This window comes from Xyrauchen texanus, chromosome 23 (genome assembly GCF_025860055.1).
Source record: "Xyrauchen texanus isolate HMW12.3.18 chromosome 23, RBS_HiC_50CHRs, whole genome shotgun sequence".
Lineage (NCBI taxonomy): Eukaryota > Metazoa > Chordata > Actinopteri > Cypriniformes > Catostomidae > Xyrauchen > Xyrauchen texanus.
The window spans coordinates 42960694-42977521 of NC_068298.1; the positions used below are offsets into that span (position 1 = coordinate 42960694).

A 16828-nucleotide genomic window follows, 5' to 3' on the forward strand; every position below is an offset into this window, starting at 1 on the left:
TTCTCCCTCTCTCTCCTCAACAGTTCCCTATAACTTTTAACTGTCTCGTCTAATGATAAAAATGCACATATCAATAAAAATTCTATTATATACCATTTGCAAATATGCAGATACCTTATTTAAACAGATGTATTAAACCAACCTCACACAACTTCAGCAGATCCAGAATCCTCTGGAGGATGAAAATAAGGTGCTTTTCACACTGTTCAGAGACCAGTTTCCTTAAAGAGTTCCATTCATTCAAAACAGATGTCAATTTAAGCCATTTACTGATTATGCAGTAAGGTAGCAAGTCTACATTTCCGGATGCAGCCCAAGGTAATAGTGCTTCACGTGTGCTATAAGTAAATGTCTTATTCACTATGTATGTTGGTTTGATTCAGTTTTTTTTTTTAGAAAATATGATTGCTAATGTGGACATACCATCCATGGTTGCTGGACTACTGTGTGTACTGTTATTTCCTTCTTTCTACAATTTCTTCAGGTGCAAATACATTTCAAAAATGTGATGACTAAATAGAAATCTGAAGAAACCGCTATCTACAATTTAAAATATGGAAGAAATGTAAATACTTTTTAATTAAAAATTTTTCTTTAGGTTTATAAATATAAGTAAATATAGTGCTAAATAAGAGAATTTTTTTTTTTAGCAAATTTATGTTTGTTATTTACAATATTAAATTGTGTGATATATTGGCATTGGATCAGCCTATCGGCCACCCTGCTCTCTGGATATCGGCATCGGCTATTAAAAAACCCATATTGGTCGATCACAAGTGAAAAGTCTTGTTATTGATGCAGGTGTTTTCTCTTTCCCTCATCAGAATGTCAGTGGTGTAGCCGTTTCAAATGGTTGAATTGCTCCATAGCGCTTTAAAATAGAAAATTATCATGTAGAATTCAAATGGTTCGCATGAGGTTTGTTGTGCGTCATCATATCGAGGGAAGCCCAGTTTAACCGTGCATGTTATCCGCTCTGCGCTATCCTGTTCCCGGAGCACGCATATCGACAGAAGCCTGGTCGATGCATGTGCACATGGTCCAGTGTACAGTAGTAGGATAGACAAGAGTGCATCATTTGCACGAGAGATTATTGGTGGATCACGGCAATTTGAGTGATACGCAGACAACACCAGACTTCAGTCACCCGGCACCTGCTCAAATGATAGGAGCAGCATCTTCAACAAATGAAATGTATACATTTATCTAAGTAATTCCTGAAACACTACTGTCATATGTTGTGTCTTCTGACTAGTAACAGTGTGACATTTTTGGAGTTCAGGTGATCATGAACTACATGCATCAGAGCCTTCCAGCAAAACCCTGTCAAAATATGATCTCCAAGCAGAATGTTCTGCAGCAAAAGCTGACGTGCTCTCAACTCATTCACTTTCTGAGAACCAATGCAAGAGTGGAACAACTGCTGTCTTCTGGTCCTGATGTAAAATATAGAGCAGGCACAGCTGATGGATCATTTACACCAATGCAGCAACTGAACACAGCACCTATTGAGGGTCATAAGATTAACGCTTCGGCCAGAGGCAGTAAGGATGTTAAGAATGACCAGATCTGTTGTGACGTTTCGGAACCTTTCTTTGAGGTGAAAGACCGCAGCACTGATTGTGTGGCGTATCGCTGGATGATCACCTCCAGCAGTGAACTGTGGGATATTGGGGATGTTTTAACAGGCATGAATCAATCCCTACCAGAGCCATTGCCAAACAAAGTAAAGGAGTTTCTTTTTCAAGATGACTGGAAAGTTCCTAATGCCTTCAGCCAAAGCATCTGTCCCTCAAGTGAAGAGTCCACACAGATTGATGATGTTAAAGATGGAGACGGTGAAACTATCAGAATCCCAGAATTTCAGATTCGCAAGTTTGAGGAGATGCCAGTTGTTACTACACAAATTGTAAATCCAAACAAGTTCTTCATCCAACACAAGGACACTCATCTTTGTGAACTGTCTGAAGTCCTGCTGTAAGTAGAAAGACTTTTGAGTGTATTATTTTATTACTGTTCCTGTGTTGTGACAATGCAGTATGAATGTCTCTCTCCTATCTCTACATGTTGAAGAAGTAGTAAAAGTGGTAGGTCGTTTGTGGAGATGAATCGCATCCCAGATATTGGAGCATATGTCTCAGTATGGTTTCCCAAGCAAGAGATGTGGTGCCGTGCCCAGGTCTCCAAAATATGTGGATTGAGCCAAGGTGAGATTAAGCCATTTTTAACTAATAATTTACACTAAAGTTGGACTGAACCCATCCTTATGTTGTTTCAAACCCAAAGGACTTACTTCCGTGGAACAAAAGGGGAGACGTTTATCAGAATAGCCATACTTATTCTTCATAAGACTCGTACACTATATTCACTATAGAAGTGATCCGAAGCTATATACGATAGCTTTTTTTGAGAGATGAACTCAAGGTTAAGTCATTACTCACTGAAGATTTTGCAAACAAACACATGTGAGATTTGATTAGGCAGTGTTACTTTTCAGTTTTTTAGTGTATTCATAAATTGTCTTTTGAAAATGTCCTTTTTGAATGTAGTCAATAGGGCCTGAAATATGGCTTGGGATTGTGTGTATTGGGCACAATTTTAATAATTACCGCAAGTTTATAAAGCAGGAAATTCCCACACACATTTATTCATGTTAACATGTACAGTAGTTGAGAATTAGTAAATAAAACCACACAGCTGTACAAATCAACAGGATCCGAAATAAACTTTTTAACCCACCAGCCTAGATGGCTGGTAGATGAAAAAATTTACCAGCTAGTCAGATTTCTTACTGGATTTTTATTGCATTTTACAAGTGAATTTTACAGACATGAGAGACAAATAAACAATACAGTAAACATATTTAAAAGTGAACTGCTTTTTTATTATTATTTATGCAATATTTAATTACCAGATTGTCCACTTAGAATAATTTTTCAGATTATTCACTTATTACACAAAACAACGGTTGTATAATAAACTACATGTCATATGAACGACCAGTAAGAAACTCTCATGAGCCTTAAGCACACATAACACAGTAACAATTCTTGGTTTATTTGGATTTTATTTCAGTCAGCTCCAGCTGATTCATAAGTCTTTTTGGTTCACTAAAAAGAGTTGGCTCATAAATTTACCTGCTAACTAGGGACGTCCCAATACCATCCATATCAACAGTTTATTTATATTTAAACATAAAAATGATCTAAATAAATTAATTAAAACTGTTCAACAATGTATTTTATCAAATAATAAATGATCAAATGAGGTGCTTTTATTCAGAACCTCACAGCACAATCCAAAATACAACATTAGAGTTATATTTTGTCAAATAAAGTGCTGCGTAACAGAGTATCATGGGTGTGAGATATTGCTTAAATAAGATTACTGTTGATTTATTATTATTATTATTAGTATAAGTATTATTACAGTTAATATTACTTAACTATACAGTAGTGATATATTTCTGTTGTAATTTGTTCCGTTTGTTTTGAATTTGTATTTTGAAGCCCTTTCCATTTGTAATAATTATAATAATTCCTTGCATTTATATAGCGCTTTTCTAGGCGCTCAAAGCGCTTTACATAGTTTAGGGGGACTCTCCTCAACCACCACCAGTGTGCAGCATCCACCTGGATGATGCGACGGCAGCCATAGTGCGCCAGAACGCCCACCACACACCAGCTATTGGTGGAGAGGAGAGAGTATAGTTATGTAGCCAATTCAGGGATGGAGATTAATACGATGCCATGGTAGATAGCGGCCAATGGGGGGTATTTGGCCAGGACACCGGGGTTACACCGGGGTTACACCGGGGTTACACCCCTACTCTTTACGAGAAGTGTCCTGGGATTTTTAATGACCACAGAGAGTCAGGACCTCGGTTTAACATCTCATCCGAAGGATGGTGCCTTTTTTACAGTATAGTGTCCCCGTCACTATACTGGGGCATTAGGACCCACACAGACCGTAGGGTGAGCACCCCCTGCTGGCCTCCCTAATACCACTTCCAGCAGCAACCTTGGTTTTCCCCAGGAGGTCTCCCATCCAGGTACTGGCCAGGCTCAACCCTGCTTAGCTTTAGTGGGCAACCAGGATGTTTTCACCTCCGGAAAAGCTGGTCGCTATGTGACTCAAAGTGATTATTAAACTGCAAACGAATTATATTTAATTAAATAAATATGTAGTTTGTATGAAGCGAATAAGCGCTGTGCTCGCACAGTGCTCGCGGTCATCTGCTACAAACAGAGTGCGTGAGTTTGAGCCAAAGAGATTGTAAGAACAGCCGGCATCATCATAACACCGGCACAGCACATTCACAAGCTCTCACATTTGAAGCACACAGAACACAGCACATGCAAACTATATATATTTATCTAATTAAATCTCAGTATTTGTGGTTTAATAATTACACTAGGAGATAGCATTAATTTATTTTGTGCGCTGAATGTTTACGGATTGATATTCGTTCGTCAGATGGTATTGGAACTTTTTTACGAGTACAAGTACTTTATATGAGCGTGGCATCCCTACTGCTAACTGAGACTTTCAATGAGGAGCAGGACTAGATAATGAGAGCTGTTCCATGTAAACACCTGCAACTTTACTGACTGCAGGCCTATAGAGCCCCCCTGATAACAAAACTTGAACATGTGACATTATTTTACAACCTGACACAAACTGACAGAAAGAAGAAAGTGCCCGAGTCTCTCTCTCTCTCTCTCGCTCTCTCTTTCAGCGTTAAAACTTCGTCGTCCTTATAAACAGCTGTTACATTTCTCATTTCCATCTCTATGATGCTCCTTTTGACTTCTACAGGTATTTTCTCTTCCTTATGAATCATCCATCCATCCATCCATCCATCTTCAACCGCTTATCTGAAGTTGATTTACATAATATAAATAATGTATTAATAATATACAATACATACTTAAAATACACTATGTAACACAATTTTTGTTCCTCGGTAGTAAGTGTTATTTCCTAAGTGCTTGTGCCTCAAAAGTATAGAAAATGGCTATTATTCACCACAAACTTTGCTTTTTTGACCAGGACAGTGATATTTTGAAATTTACCTATTTCCAGTGAGTAAATGGGTGAATTTGTGTCTTTTCATTCACATAAAGTCAGAAAAAACAACATATGAATCCAAATTAAAATGTATTTATACTAAAGTAATACAAAAATGACTCCAAAAGATTTAGAAGCGAGTAGTTTTTCGAAATTTACGATTATACTTTAAATCACTTTCACGAATCAGCACCCAAATGTAATCTCCCATCATGTTCTCATTATACTGTCCTTGGTAGCGGCGTTCAAAGTCCAGTATATCATGATGGAAGCACTCACCTTGCTCCTCTGAGTACACTCTCATGTTCTCCATGAATTTATCAAGATGAGCATCAAGGATATGGACTTTGAAGGACATACTACAGCCCATTGTACTGTAGTTCTTCACCAGAGTCTCAACCAGCTCCACATAGTTTTCGGCCTTGTGATTGACAAGGAAGCCCTGAACCACTGCGACAAAGCTGTTCCAAACTGCTTTCTCCTTACTAGTGAGCATCTTGGGGAATTAATTGCACTCCAGGATCTTCTTTATCTGTGGTCCGACGAAGACCTTTGACCCTTGCCTCAGACAGCTTGGGGATGAAGTCTTGAAGGTACTTGAAGTCTGCCGACTCCTTAACTAGAGCTCTGACAAATTGTTTCATAAGGCCCAATTTGATGTGCAGTGGTGGCAACAGCACCTTCCGGGGGTCCACCAGTGGCTCCCACTTGATGTTGTCCCTCCCCACAGAGAACTCGGTCTGCTGTGGCCAGTCCCACCTGTGGTAGTGCCACTACTGTCTACCACTACTGTGGCACTACTTAGTGTCCCTGCTGTCCCAAAGGCAAAGATAGCAGGGAAGCTTAGTAAAACCGCCTTGGAGACCCATCAGGAATGCCACAATTTTGAAGTCTCCTATGACCTCCCAGCCGTACTCATCATACTTCAAGGCGTCTAGCAAGGTCTTGATGCTGTTTTAATCCTCTTTGAGGTGCACAGAGTGAGCCAGGGGAAGAGATGGGTACGTGTTACCATTATGAAGCAGCACGGCTTTGAGGCACCACTCGTTCTGATTACAGGTGATTCTAATTGCTTTGAATAGACTGGTCACATTGTTGCAGAAGCAGAGCCCATCTTGACGGGTGAAGAAGCTGGAAAAAGTTTGGTGACACTTCCTCTGATCTGCGACTTGCACACTTTCATCCAACAAGTTCCACTGCTTGAGACTAGACATTAAAAGCTCAGCATTGGACTTTGTGAGACCAAGATCTCTAATCAAGTCATTGATGTCTTTTTGGATGGGATAGTATCTAATTCTGTGAATCGACTGCCACGCTATATTTATTTGTGCCGTTCAAGTCTGCAATTATCTTTTCTCCCAGCAGATGGCGCAGGGGCTCACTGTAGTCCTACAATACATTTGTATGTATGTGTGTAGAATATATATATATAGATATATATATATATATACCTGTAAAGTGTATTATTTTATAACTAAATACAATATATATATATATATATATATATATATAGAGAGAGAGAGAGAGAGAGAGTAGGCCTATAGTCTATATATTTAAAATAAGGCAAGTATCTATGTGAATATATTGTGTATATATTCATAAATGTTTTTACTATATATATATATATATATATATATATATAGCTACAGATGTCGAGTTTTTCACTTTCCTTGTGCCGTACTTCAGTTGCAACAATAAATGGTAAAACATAGATACTTGCGTTATTTTAACTCTAGAACTGCCGGAATTCTATAACTACTAGAAATGCCATAGCGACCTTTTTTGTAATATATAATATATGTGATATTTATAACATAACACTCCAGTTTACTCACAAACAACCACAATTTTGTCAGACATTGTTAGTAGGTTTGCAGAGATGAATTAAGGGTATTTAGTCTATCAAAAATGGCAGACAGGTATGTAAGATCCGCGAGCCACTTTTGGTCAGTAAAATAATTTGCAAAGGAAGATGCACAATCAAATAGAAAAATTCTTAGTCCATCATGCAATGAAAATATTGCACACTGCCGAGGATTCATATGCTGACCCTATTTCTTTGCACAACAGGGCAAACAGTCCTGATTTTATGGGACAATTTGTGTTGCTGTTTGAAGCACTGCTGCAAGGGCCTCCCTGAGAATCATACAGTGGGTGAAACGAACATGTGGAGCTACATCACAAAGTCCTTTATTTCCTAACATGGCTCCGTCTCCGTCTGTGCACACACCGATACAATTGTCCCAACAAAGACCATGTTCATCCAGTTTGCCATTTGAGTTTTCAAAAATATCTCTCCCTGTGCATTTTTTATTTGTTCCAGTGCTGAGCAAAATAACAGATCCTCAAGCAGTTTTCTCTCACAGCGGTAGCGGACAAATACAAGTAATTGGGAAAAGTTTGAGATGTCTGTCAGCTCATCTAATTGCAATGAAAAACAATTTCCGTCCTTTATTTTCTGTTAATTTACATTTTATGTTGGTTGCCATCTCTGTAATACGGCGGCTGATAGTGTTGTATAATAGTGGAATTTGTTCAATGTCACTGGCACACTTATCACCAAACATAGCAAACATACAGATGGCCATTGCTGCTGGACGAATGAGGCTCTCTGCAATTGTATGAGGTTTTTTGGCCTTGGCAACTAAATATGGCACCTCATATGAAGCAGGAAGTGCTTTGACTACCACAGTGGTTTGGCTGGTCATAGTTTGTTTTTGATTTGTTAAGCTTGATTCTTAACGGCAAAAAAGTCTACCGGTTTATCTTCTAACATTGGGTGTTTGGTTTGTAAGTGTCATATCAGTTTCACAGGTTTCAAACTGTCATTTGCAACACCTCAGAACATACAACACACCGTGGACATGGTTCATTATTTAATGTGATGCACGTTAATCAGTATTTTGTTAATCATACTGTTTGTCATACTTTCGTCATTTTGATGCACCCAGGCCTTTGGTTTTTGCAATGAATCCCCTCTCTGTGGAAAGCCCTGTTGAAGGGGAGGGTTCGCCATCAGTTTGATGTACGGGCTCAGTCAGGAACTCTTCCTCTTTTTTTTTTTTTTTGTCAGTCTGTTAAACCGTTTTACGGTTACTACTGATACTATCACTGCTAATCTTTTTTACAAGCTATCGGTCCATTTTGTTTTTAGTTATTTTTTCTAAAACTCTATCACACCAACTCTGCTGTAGCCAATGAGGATATGTAAAGATTGCCTGATTAGATGGGGGACTAATCAAATTGCCCCCTCTAGTGGATGACTAAAGATTTGCTAGCTCACATTCGCAGCTGTTTCACGTGACTGTATGCCTCTGAATGAACAGGTGTTGGCGCCCCCTTAGGGGCCCCACAGGTTGAAAACCCAAGAGGTAGACAACACTGTCATGTGGCAAAATAAATTGCTAGGCTCTTTAATCTACACATTAAGACACTAAGTTTTATCAATGTAAACTATTACAGGACTATTATGGAATATGTACATGTAAAATAAAATAATGGTAAAGTTTCTAAAAGTGTTAAGGCTATTATTTTTACATTAACCAAACCACAGTAATGAGAAGCCATCCATGGTGTTATCTGTATTGTTTGGTAAATGATGACCAGCATCTTGGATCACTTTAACACATCAGGATGTGAAGTGCTGTGGGAAGTTGGGGGAACAATAATAAAACGAGACCTGCATGCAGGATCTGCCTAACACATGCAGAATTGCAAATCTTTGTTCAAACAACTTGAATACTACATTTTATTTGGTTGTTTATGAGACTTATTAGAAATGTACTGTTAAACAATGGAAGAAGTGTAGTAAATAAAAATAACTTAAATTCTGAACCTTTGAGAATTATGAGCAAATTAGAAAACTTTTTCCTCATGTGTGTTATGTGTTCTCTTTTAATTATGTTTGATAGTAGGAAACAAACTGGCCAGGTTTGACTTCAGTTATCAATAAAGATTACCTAATAATTAAAATAGAGCCTGATTAAAAGAAAACCACATCTGTTATAAAGTAGGAAACAGTTTCACTAGAAGTACTGTCTGAAGATAGTAGTGTACTCATGGGTACAGTCAGAATATTATAACTTAAATAAGTTTAGTATGATTTACCACAGCACCTTGAGTAAAGGCTCCAGATGATTTAAATTATGAAAAATAAAAATTCCCCAATATACAATGACTGGATTATCAGAATCAGCTTAATTGCCAAGTATGCTTACACATACAAGGAATTTGTCTTGGTGACAGGAGCTACCAGTGTACAACAATACAAAAACAGCAGCAAGACATAGATAATTAAAAACAAAAACAAAAAAGAATACAAATAAATAATTATACATATACGTACATACACTCAGACACACACCTTCACACATATCCACATACACACACACATAGTGCAAATCTATTACATATCTGTTATATAAAGAACAAAAATACAGTATATTATGTACAGTGCAATGTATGTAATGGCAGAAGTGGATATGTTGGATAATATATATAGACTTAACTGTGTATTGCACATAATTATTGCTCAATGGGGCAACTTTAACTGTTCATGAGATGGATAGCCTGAGAGAAAAAAACTGAGTAGAACTGTATCAGCAGTGCCTCGGCAGGTTGAACTTCCTCAGCTGGCGAAGGAAGTACAACCTCTGTTGGGCCTTTTTCACAATGGAGTCAATGTGGATCTTCCACTTCAGGTCCTGTGACATGGGAGTGCCCAGGAACCTGAATGACTCCACTGCTGCCACAGTGCTGTTTAGAATGGTGAGGGGGGACAATGTTCCTCCTAAAGTCCACAATCATCTCCACCGTTTTGAGCATGTTCAGCTCCAGGTTGTTATGACTGCACCAGACAGCCAGCCGTTCAACCTCCTTTCTGTATACAGACTCATCATCATCTCTGATGAGGCCGATGACAGTGTCGTCTGCAAACTTCAGGAGCTTGACAGAGGGATCCTTGGTGGTGCAGTCATTGTACATGTGGTGGAAGTGAATTTTCCCTGTCTTACAAGCTGCTGCCTGTTAGTCAGAAAGATGGTAATCCACTGACAGATAGACATGGGAACAGGGAGTTGGTTTAACTTAGTCAGGAAAATAGCTGGGATGATGGTGTTGAAAGCTGAACTGAAATCCACAAAAAGAATCCTTGCATATGTCCCTGGTCTGTCCAGATGTTGCAGGACATGATGCCCTAACCCTATGTTGACTGCATCATCCACAGACCTGTTTGCTCGATAAGCAAATTGGAGGGGATACAGAAAGGGTCCAGTGATGTCCTTCAGCTGGGCCAACACCAGTCTCTCAAATGACTTCATGACCACATATGTCAGGGCGACAGGTCAGTAGTCATTAAGTCCTGTGAATTTAAATTTCTTAGGGACAGGGATAATAATTGAGCTTTTGAAGCAGCATGGGACTTTGCTCCAGTGATCTGTGTGAAGATTGGGGCCAGTTGGTTAGCACAGTAATGAAGGCACACTGTTGAGACGACATCTGGGCCTGAAGCCTTCCTTGATCTTTGCTTCCGAAAGACACGGCACACATAGTCTTCAATCTTGATCTTGAGTGCAGGTTGAGTAGCAGGAGGGGGGAGGAGGGGGGTTGCAGGAGGTGTTAATGTTTGTGTGAAGTGAAAGTCAGAGTGTGTGTGGGGTGTGAGATTGGGCCTTTCGAATCTGCAGTAGAACACATTCAGGTCGTCAGCCAGTCATTGGTCCACCACATGGTTGGGGGTAGGAGTCCTGGAATTAGTAAGTTGTTTTAGGCCACTCCACACTGATACAGGGTTGTTGGCTGAAAACTTATTTTTCAGCTTCTCAGAGTAGCTTCTTTTAGCCAATCTGATTTCCTTATTCAGTGTGTTCCTGGCCTGATTGTACAAGACTTTATCCCCACCCCTGTAAGCATCCTCTTTGGCATGACGAATCTGTCTGAGTTTTGCTGTGAACCATGGTTTATGTCCATTAAAGGGATAGTTCACCCAAACATTTTAATTCTCTCATCATTTATTCACCCTCATGCCATTCCAGATGTCAAGTCAAGTCAAGTCAATTTTATTTGTATAGCGCCTTTCACAACACACATCGTTTCAAAGCAGCTTTACAGAATATTAGCATTATGTATTAGATGTGTATGACTTTCTATTGCAGAACACAAAGGAAGAATATTTCAGCTCTGTAGGTCCATACAGTGCAAGTGTATGGGTGCCACATTTTTCAAGCTCCAAAAAGTACATATAAGCATCATAAAAATAATTCATACGGTTCCAGTGGATTGATTAATGTCTTTTGAAGTGAAACACTGGGTGTTTGCAAGAAATAATCAATATTAAAATGTTCATATATTCATATGTAGATCCCTTATTAGCAGCTGTTTCTATGGACCGTGTTACTGTTTTCCCACAAAAGCAGTTTATACAGTGGTCTGAGGTATGTCCTCCACTCACTCACATTCAAACCGATTCAAACAGCTCTCCTTGTTTACCGTTCCAAGATGGTGCCGCAATTGATGGATCCAGACCAGCCGAATGAGGCATAAAAAATACTGCACTTCCCTTTTTTGTTTTGTAAATTGCCTGTCAGTTGTAGCATTTTGCTTCAGAAGACATTAATTTATCCTCTGGAGTCGTATGGATTATTTTTATGATGGTTATATGTACTTTTTGAAGCTTCAGAGTTCTGGTCACTATTTTCTTGCATTATATGGACCTACAAAGCTGAAATGTAAAAAAAAAATCTGCATAAGAAAGTAAGTCATACACTTCCTGTTCTGGCTGTTTCGGCACGCTGCACGAGTGTTTGTGGCTTACGAGTCTGCTTAGCTTTTATTCTTATTCGTTCATCGTTTTATCCTTTGCCATTTTACTGTGTGCTTTGTCTTTTCTACTGTTTCGTCTGTGTGTATTTTACCGTGCACACTTGAAAGTACTGAACCACATCGATCTCAAACTCTCGCCTCTCCAGAACAACCACAACAATAACAACAACAAAAAAATTTAGGTAAGTCATGATATCCACTCATGTTATTGCTTCCTGCATTGAATGCCACATGTTTACTATAGCTTCTTTCATCAGCAGTGAGGGGTTTACATGTGATAAATGTAAGGAAATAGTCAAGATGACGGAGAAGATGAATGAGTTAGAGACACGCATCCAAACACTAGTGGAGGTCAGTGAGTAAGAGAAGCTGGTAGATACTGTTTTGGATGCTGGTAGTACAGTGAGCAACACGCACACTTTGGTTCCGGCTGAAGAGCCAGTGCAGCAGGGCGTTTGGGTGACATCTCGGCAGCATACTTGCTCAGCAACGCAACACCACTCTCCCGTTCCTGTTAGGGTTTCTAATCGATTCTCTCCACTCAGTGATGCACCCACTGAGGATCATATTGAAAGAGTGCTAATAATTGGTGATTCTAATGTAAGGAGCGTGGAAATAGATCAAACTTGAAAAACATCTTGATAAACATCATATAAAAGGTAGGGCTACTAAACATTAAATCTCTTTCAAACAAAGCACTAATTGTAAATTAAATTATTACCGATCATAGTTTGGATGCCCTCTGTTTGTCTGAAACTGGCTTAAACTGAATGAATATATTACTTTAAATTAATCTACTCCCCCAGGTTATTCTTATAAACATGAGCCTCGTCAGAAGGGTCGAGGAGGAGGTGTTGCTACAATTTACAGTGAAATATTTGGTGTTACTCAGAGGACAGGATATAAGTTTAAGTCTTTTGAAATAATAATGCTTAATATGACACCGTCAGATATAAATACAAAATCTCTGTTGCTTTGTTACAGTATATAGATCACCCTGGCCTTACTCTGGTTTTCTTTGTAAATTTGCAAATTTTATATCAGCTCTAGTAGTTAAAGTAGATAGAGCTTTAATTGTTGGTGTTGTCAACATTTACATAGATAATTAAAATGTCACATTGGATTAGCATTTATCGATATTCTCAACTCTCTTTGAGTCAAAATGTGACAGGACCAACACATTGCCATAATCATACACTTTTTTTTTAATTATGTCATATTGAGTTGATGTTGATACTATAGAAATTCTACCGCAGAGCGATGACATTCAGATCAATACCTCATATATTGTTTGTTACGATCAGCTAATGTCACTCAATCTACACCATGCTATAGTTCAGGTAGAACTATTCTTTCAACCACTAAAGATAGCTTCATTAATAATCTTCCATAATTGTCTCACATGCTCAGTAAGCCAAAAAGTCCAGAAGAACTTAAATGTAATAACAGAAAGTATAAATACAGTCTTCTCTAGCACTCTTGATAGTGTCGCCCCCCTTCGATTAAAGAAAAAAGCCGCACACCATGGTACCGCACACTCATGCTCTCAAGAGAGCAGCTCGGAAAATGGAGTGCAAGTGGAAGAATACAAAATTAGAGGTATTTTGCTGTGCATGGAAGGATAGTGTCTGTAGATAGAGACAGGCACTAAAAGCTGCCAGTTCAACATATTTGAGCAAACTCATAGAAAATAACCACAACAGTCCTAGGTGTTTATTCAGTACTGTGGCTAAATTGGTTAGGAATAAAGCATTGACTGACCAGATATTGTGTTGCAGCACAATAGTAATGACTTCATGAATTTAATTTACTGATAAAATTGAAATAATCAGAAATAAAATTGGAACTAGGCAATCAAATATCATAGCACCTCAGAAAACAGTGTCTCATAAGCTTTCACACAAGCAACTTCAATCCTTCGCTGTCATAGGTCATGAAGAGAAAACAAAACTTCAAAACAAAAAATCAGAAGCCACAACATGAATGTTAGATCCATTATCAACTAAGCTCTTAAAAGAGGTTTTCCCAGTAATCTCAGAGACCTCTTCTTAATATTATTAACTCCTCACTATCCTTAGGACAGAATCTTTAAAATGGCAGTTATCAAACCGCCTATTAAGAAGCCACAGCTTGATCCCGGAGAACTGGCTAATTACAGACTGATTTAAAATCTGCCATTTATGTTGAAAATACTAGAAAAGGTATTTTCCTCCCAACTATGTTCATTTCTAAAGAGAAATGGAATATATGAACAATTGCTATCAGGATTCAGGTACAGAGACTGCACTTATCAGAGTTACAAATTACTTGCCCTTATCATCTGATCGGGGCTGCATTTCTCTTCTATTGCTTTTAGATCTTAGTGCTGCCTTCGACACGATAGATCACAACATTTTCTTGAATAGGTTGGAGAATTATGTTGGCATTAGTGGACTTGCAGTAGCATGGTTTAGGTCCTTTTTATCAGACCGCTACCACTTTGTATGTGTAAATGAGGAATTGTCAAATCAAAAAAAAGGATAGAGTGCTGCAGGGATCAGTTTTAGGACATCTGCTTTTCTCCTTATACATGCTTCCCCTGGGAGATATTATTAGGAATCATGGAATAAGTTTCCACTATCCCAGATAGCAATAAGTCGGCGGTCCGCTGGCGGTGCGCCGGCGGCAGTAGAAGCGGCAGAATGGCGATATCGCAAACACGTTTGACGGCGGTCCGCCGGCGGCAGCCGCTTTTTAAAAGCGGCAGCCGCCTTCCTACCGCCTTCGATACGCGGACGGCCAGCCGCCGCTCCGCCGCCGTTATATCGAAGGTGGACCGTCGGAGGCAAACGCTTTTTTCGAGCGATCTGCCGCCGCTTATTGTGTGTGTATATATGTATATATATATATATATATATATATATATATATATATATATATATATATATATATATATATATATATATATTTATAGCATGCAGTTTATCAAGAATAATGATTGATCAAACCAGACAAATTTCCATTTGGCGTTTTAATTCCACATTTCAAAGTACAGTAACTGTCATTGAAACAAGATGTCAGATCACTGAAATATAAATAACAGAAAAATACAAACATTATATATACACACACACACAAAAGAACATGCAGGTTTCCAATTTCTTTTTTTTAAAAAACACTATTGTAACACTTACAATAATTGTTAATAATATAAAGAGGTCAGCTCTGGGATGAAAAGAATTACCAGTAAACACAAGCAATGAGGATATTTGGTACCAAAGAAAGTGCAGGATACCAAATAAATTGAGGTATAACATCATATTTACAAGTCATTTCTAACAATAGGTTAAGTGGTAATAATTTAGAGTAAAGCTCTGGAGTAGAATATACCATTATAACTGCAATGCTGACCTGTGGCACAAGGATTTACAAGCTATATGTAACAATAGAATAACAGTTAAGCACTGTGATGGAATGAAAGTATAATTTTTGGTACTAGTTAATGTGCAATATCAAGTATCAGAGGTATGAAATAGGATTTACAAACTATAATAGAATTGTTAAGCACTGACGGAATGAAATAAGCTAATACTAAAGTCACGGTAAGTAGAATATTTGATACCAGATAATGTGCAAATATCAAGTATTAGATGTATAATCTAGGATTTACAAGCTATATTTAAAAATAGAATAGTTAAGCACTGTAACAATGAAATAAGCAGCAAATTGTATATGAAATAATTGAGATCTTTGGTATCAAGGAATGTGCAGGATAACAGGTATAATATACATTTTGACATTCAATTTACACATGACAACAAATGGGAATAAATATAATTAACAGCAGAAAATCTGGCTGTAGAGAACACAGCCAATCAGAATGTCTGGAGAGGTTGGGGACTGTGTGGCGTAGTGGGCTAAGAATCACCGGTTTTCCCTGACCTCCAGAATGAGGCAGTGCAAATTAGCATATCTTCAGTGATTCCTCGTGCGCCTGTATAAAAGGACAAACCATCCCATATTCATCCAAGGAGCTGCCCTCAAAGCAGGGTCACGAGAAAAAAAAAAAAAAAAGAGCAATTTCCACAGTGAACACTGTGGATTGGGTGAGTGTAGTCTCTCCTTTTAGCAGGCTTTTTTAGGGGTCTTGATGTTACTGACTGCAGGATAAAGAAAGGGTTCCAGTTGTCAGTGATGCTGGGGTGTCAGTAGTCAGCCTAGGTTTAAGGGGTCAGCTGTGGGTCCCTCTCAGCTGTGCGGCGCCTTTTTCCACCTTCATGTTCAGATGCTCCTTTCAGGTAACGTTAACCTGGATCGCCTCATCAGTGGCATCCTGTGTTGCCGGGTTCTTCCGGATGGCTCCTGTAGAAAATAAAAATCTGTCATTCCATTTGAATGGCATAAGGTCATACACATCTACTTAAATATAAAAAAAATATCCAACTTACTTTGAACAATGGTCTTCAGGAACATGTCTCTAAAACATGCTTTATCCCCTACACCAGTCCAGGTTGTATTGATGGAAAGGTGATTAGAGAAGATACTCTGAAGCATTCCCCACACGGTTGTCTTTAGGTCCCTCCCACATTTGATTGCCAAAAACCGAAGCTGAAAATACAAAAAAAAACATGTTACAAATTACATTTCTCTGAAGCTTCTCATAAATTTAAAACGTGACAGGCTGTGGATTCAGACTGTAGAATATGCAGTGTACGATCTTAATTGTACTTTTTAGATTACCCTATACCGTTATAAACGAAATCGGCACACTTACAAATCGTTGCTGGAGATCTTTATCCTGCCTCAAACTGTTGTCAAGCAACGCCAAATCTTCCTGGGTGTCTAGGGGGGAGTAACAGATCCCCTGGCAGGGATAACTCTCCAACAGACACATTGGCACTGAAACGTTGCAGCATAGCATTTTGTCGTCCATGCTACGCACAACATCGCCAAATTCCAA

At 38.6% G+C, this 16828-nt stretch overlaps 1 protein-coding gene and 1 long non-coding RNA gene across 2 annotated transcripts in view; one reads left to right on the forward strand and one right to left on the reverse strand.

Annotated features, from left to right (window-relative positions):
• The first annotated feature begins 1288 nt into the window (after positions 1–1288).
• LOC127663491 (uncharacterized) overlaps positions 1289–16828 on the forward strand; it is a 49622-nt gene continuing 34082 nt past the window's right edge. The window contains exons 1-2 of the mRNA XM_052155090.1: positions 1289–1977; positions 2074–2207. Coding sequence (XP_052011050.1) covers positions 1289–1977; positions 2074–2207 — 823 coding nt within the window. The remainder of the gene's footprint in view (positions 1978–2073; positions 2208–16828) is intronic.
• On the reverse strand, positions 15992–16734 carry LOC127617085 (uncharacterized). The gene is made up of 3 exons (XR_007967272.1): positions 16643–16734; positions 16317–16476; positions 15992–16230 (listed from the first exon to the last, which is right to left on the reverse strand). It is a non-coding gene; the product is annotated as an uncharacterized LOC127617085 (long non-coding RNA).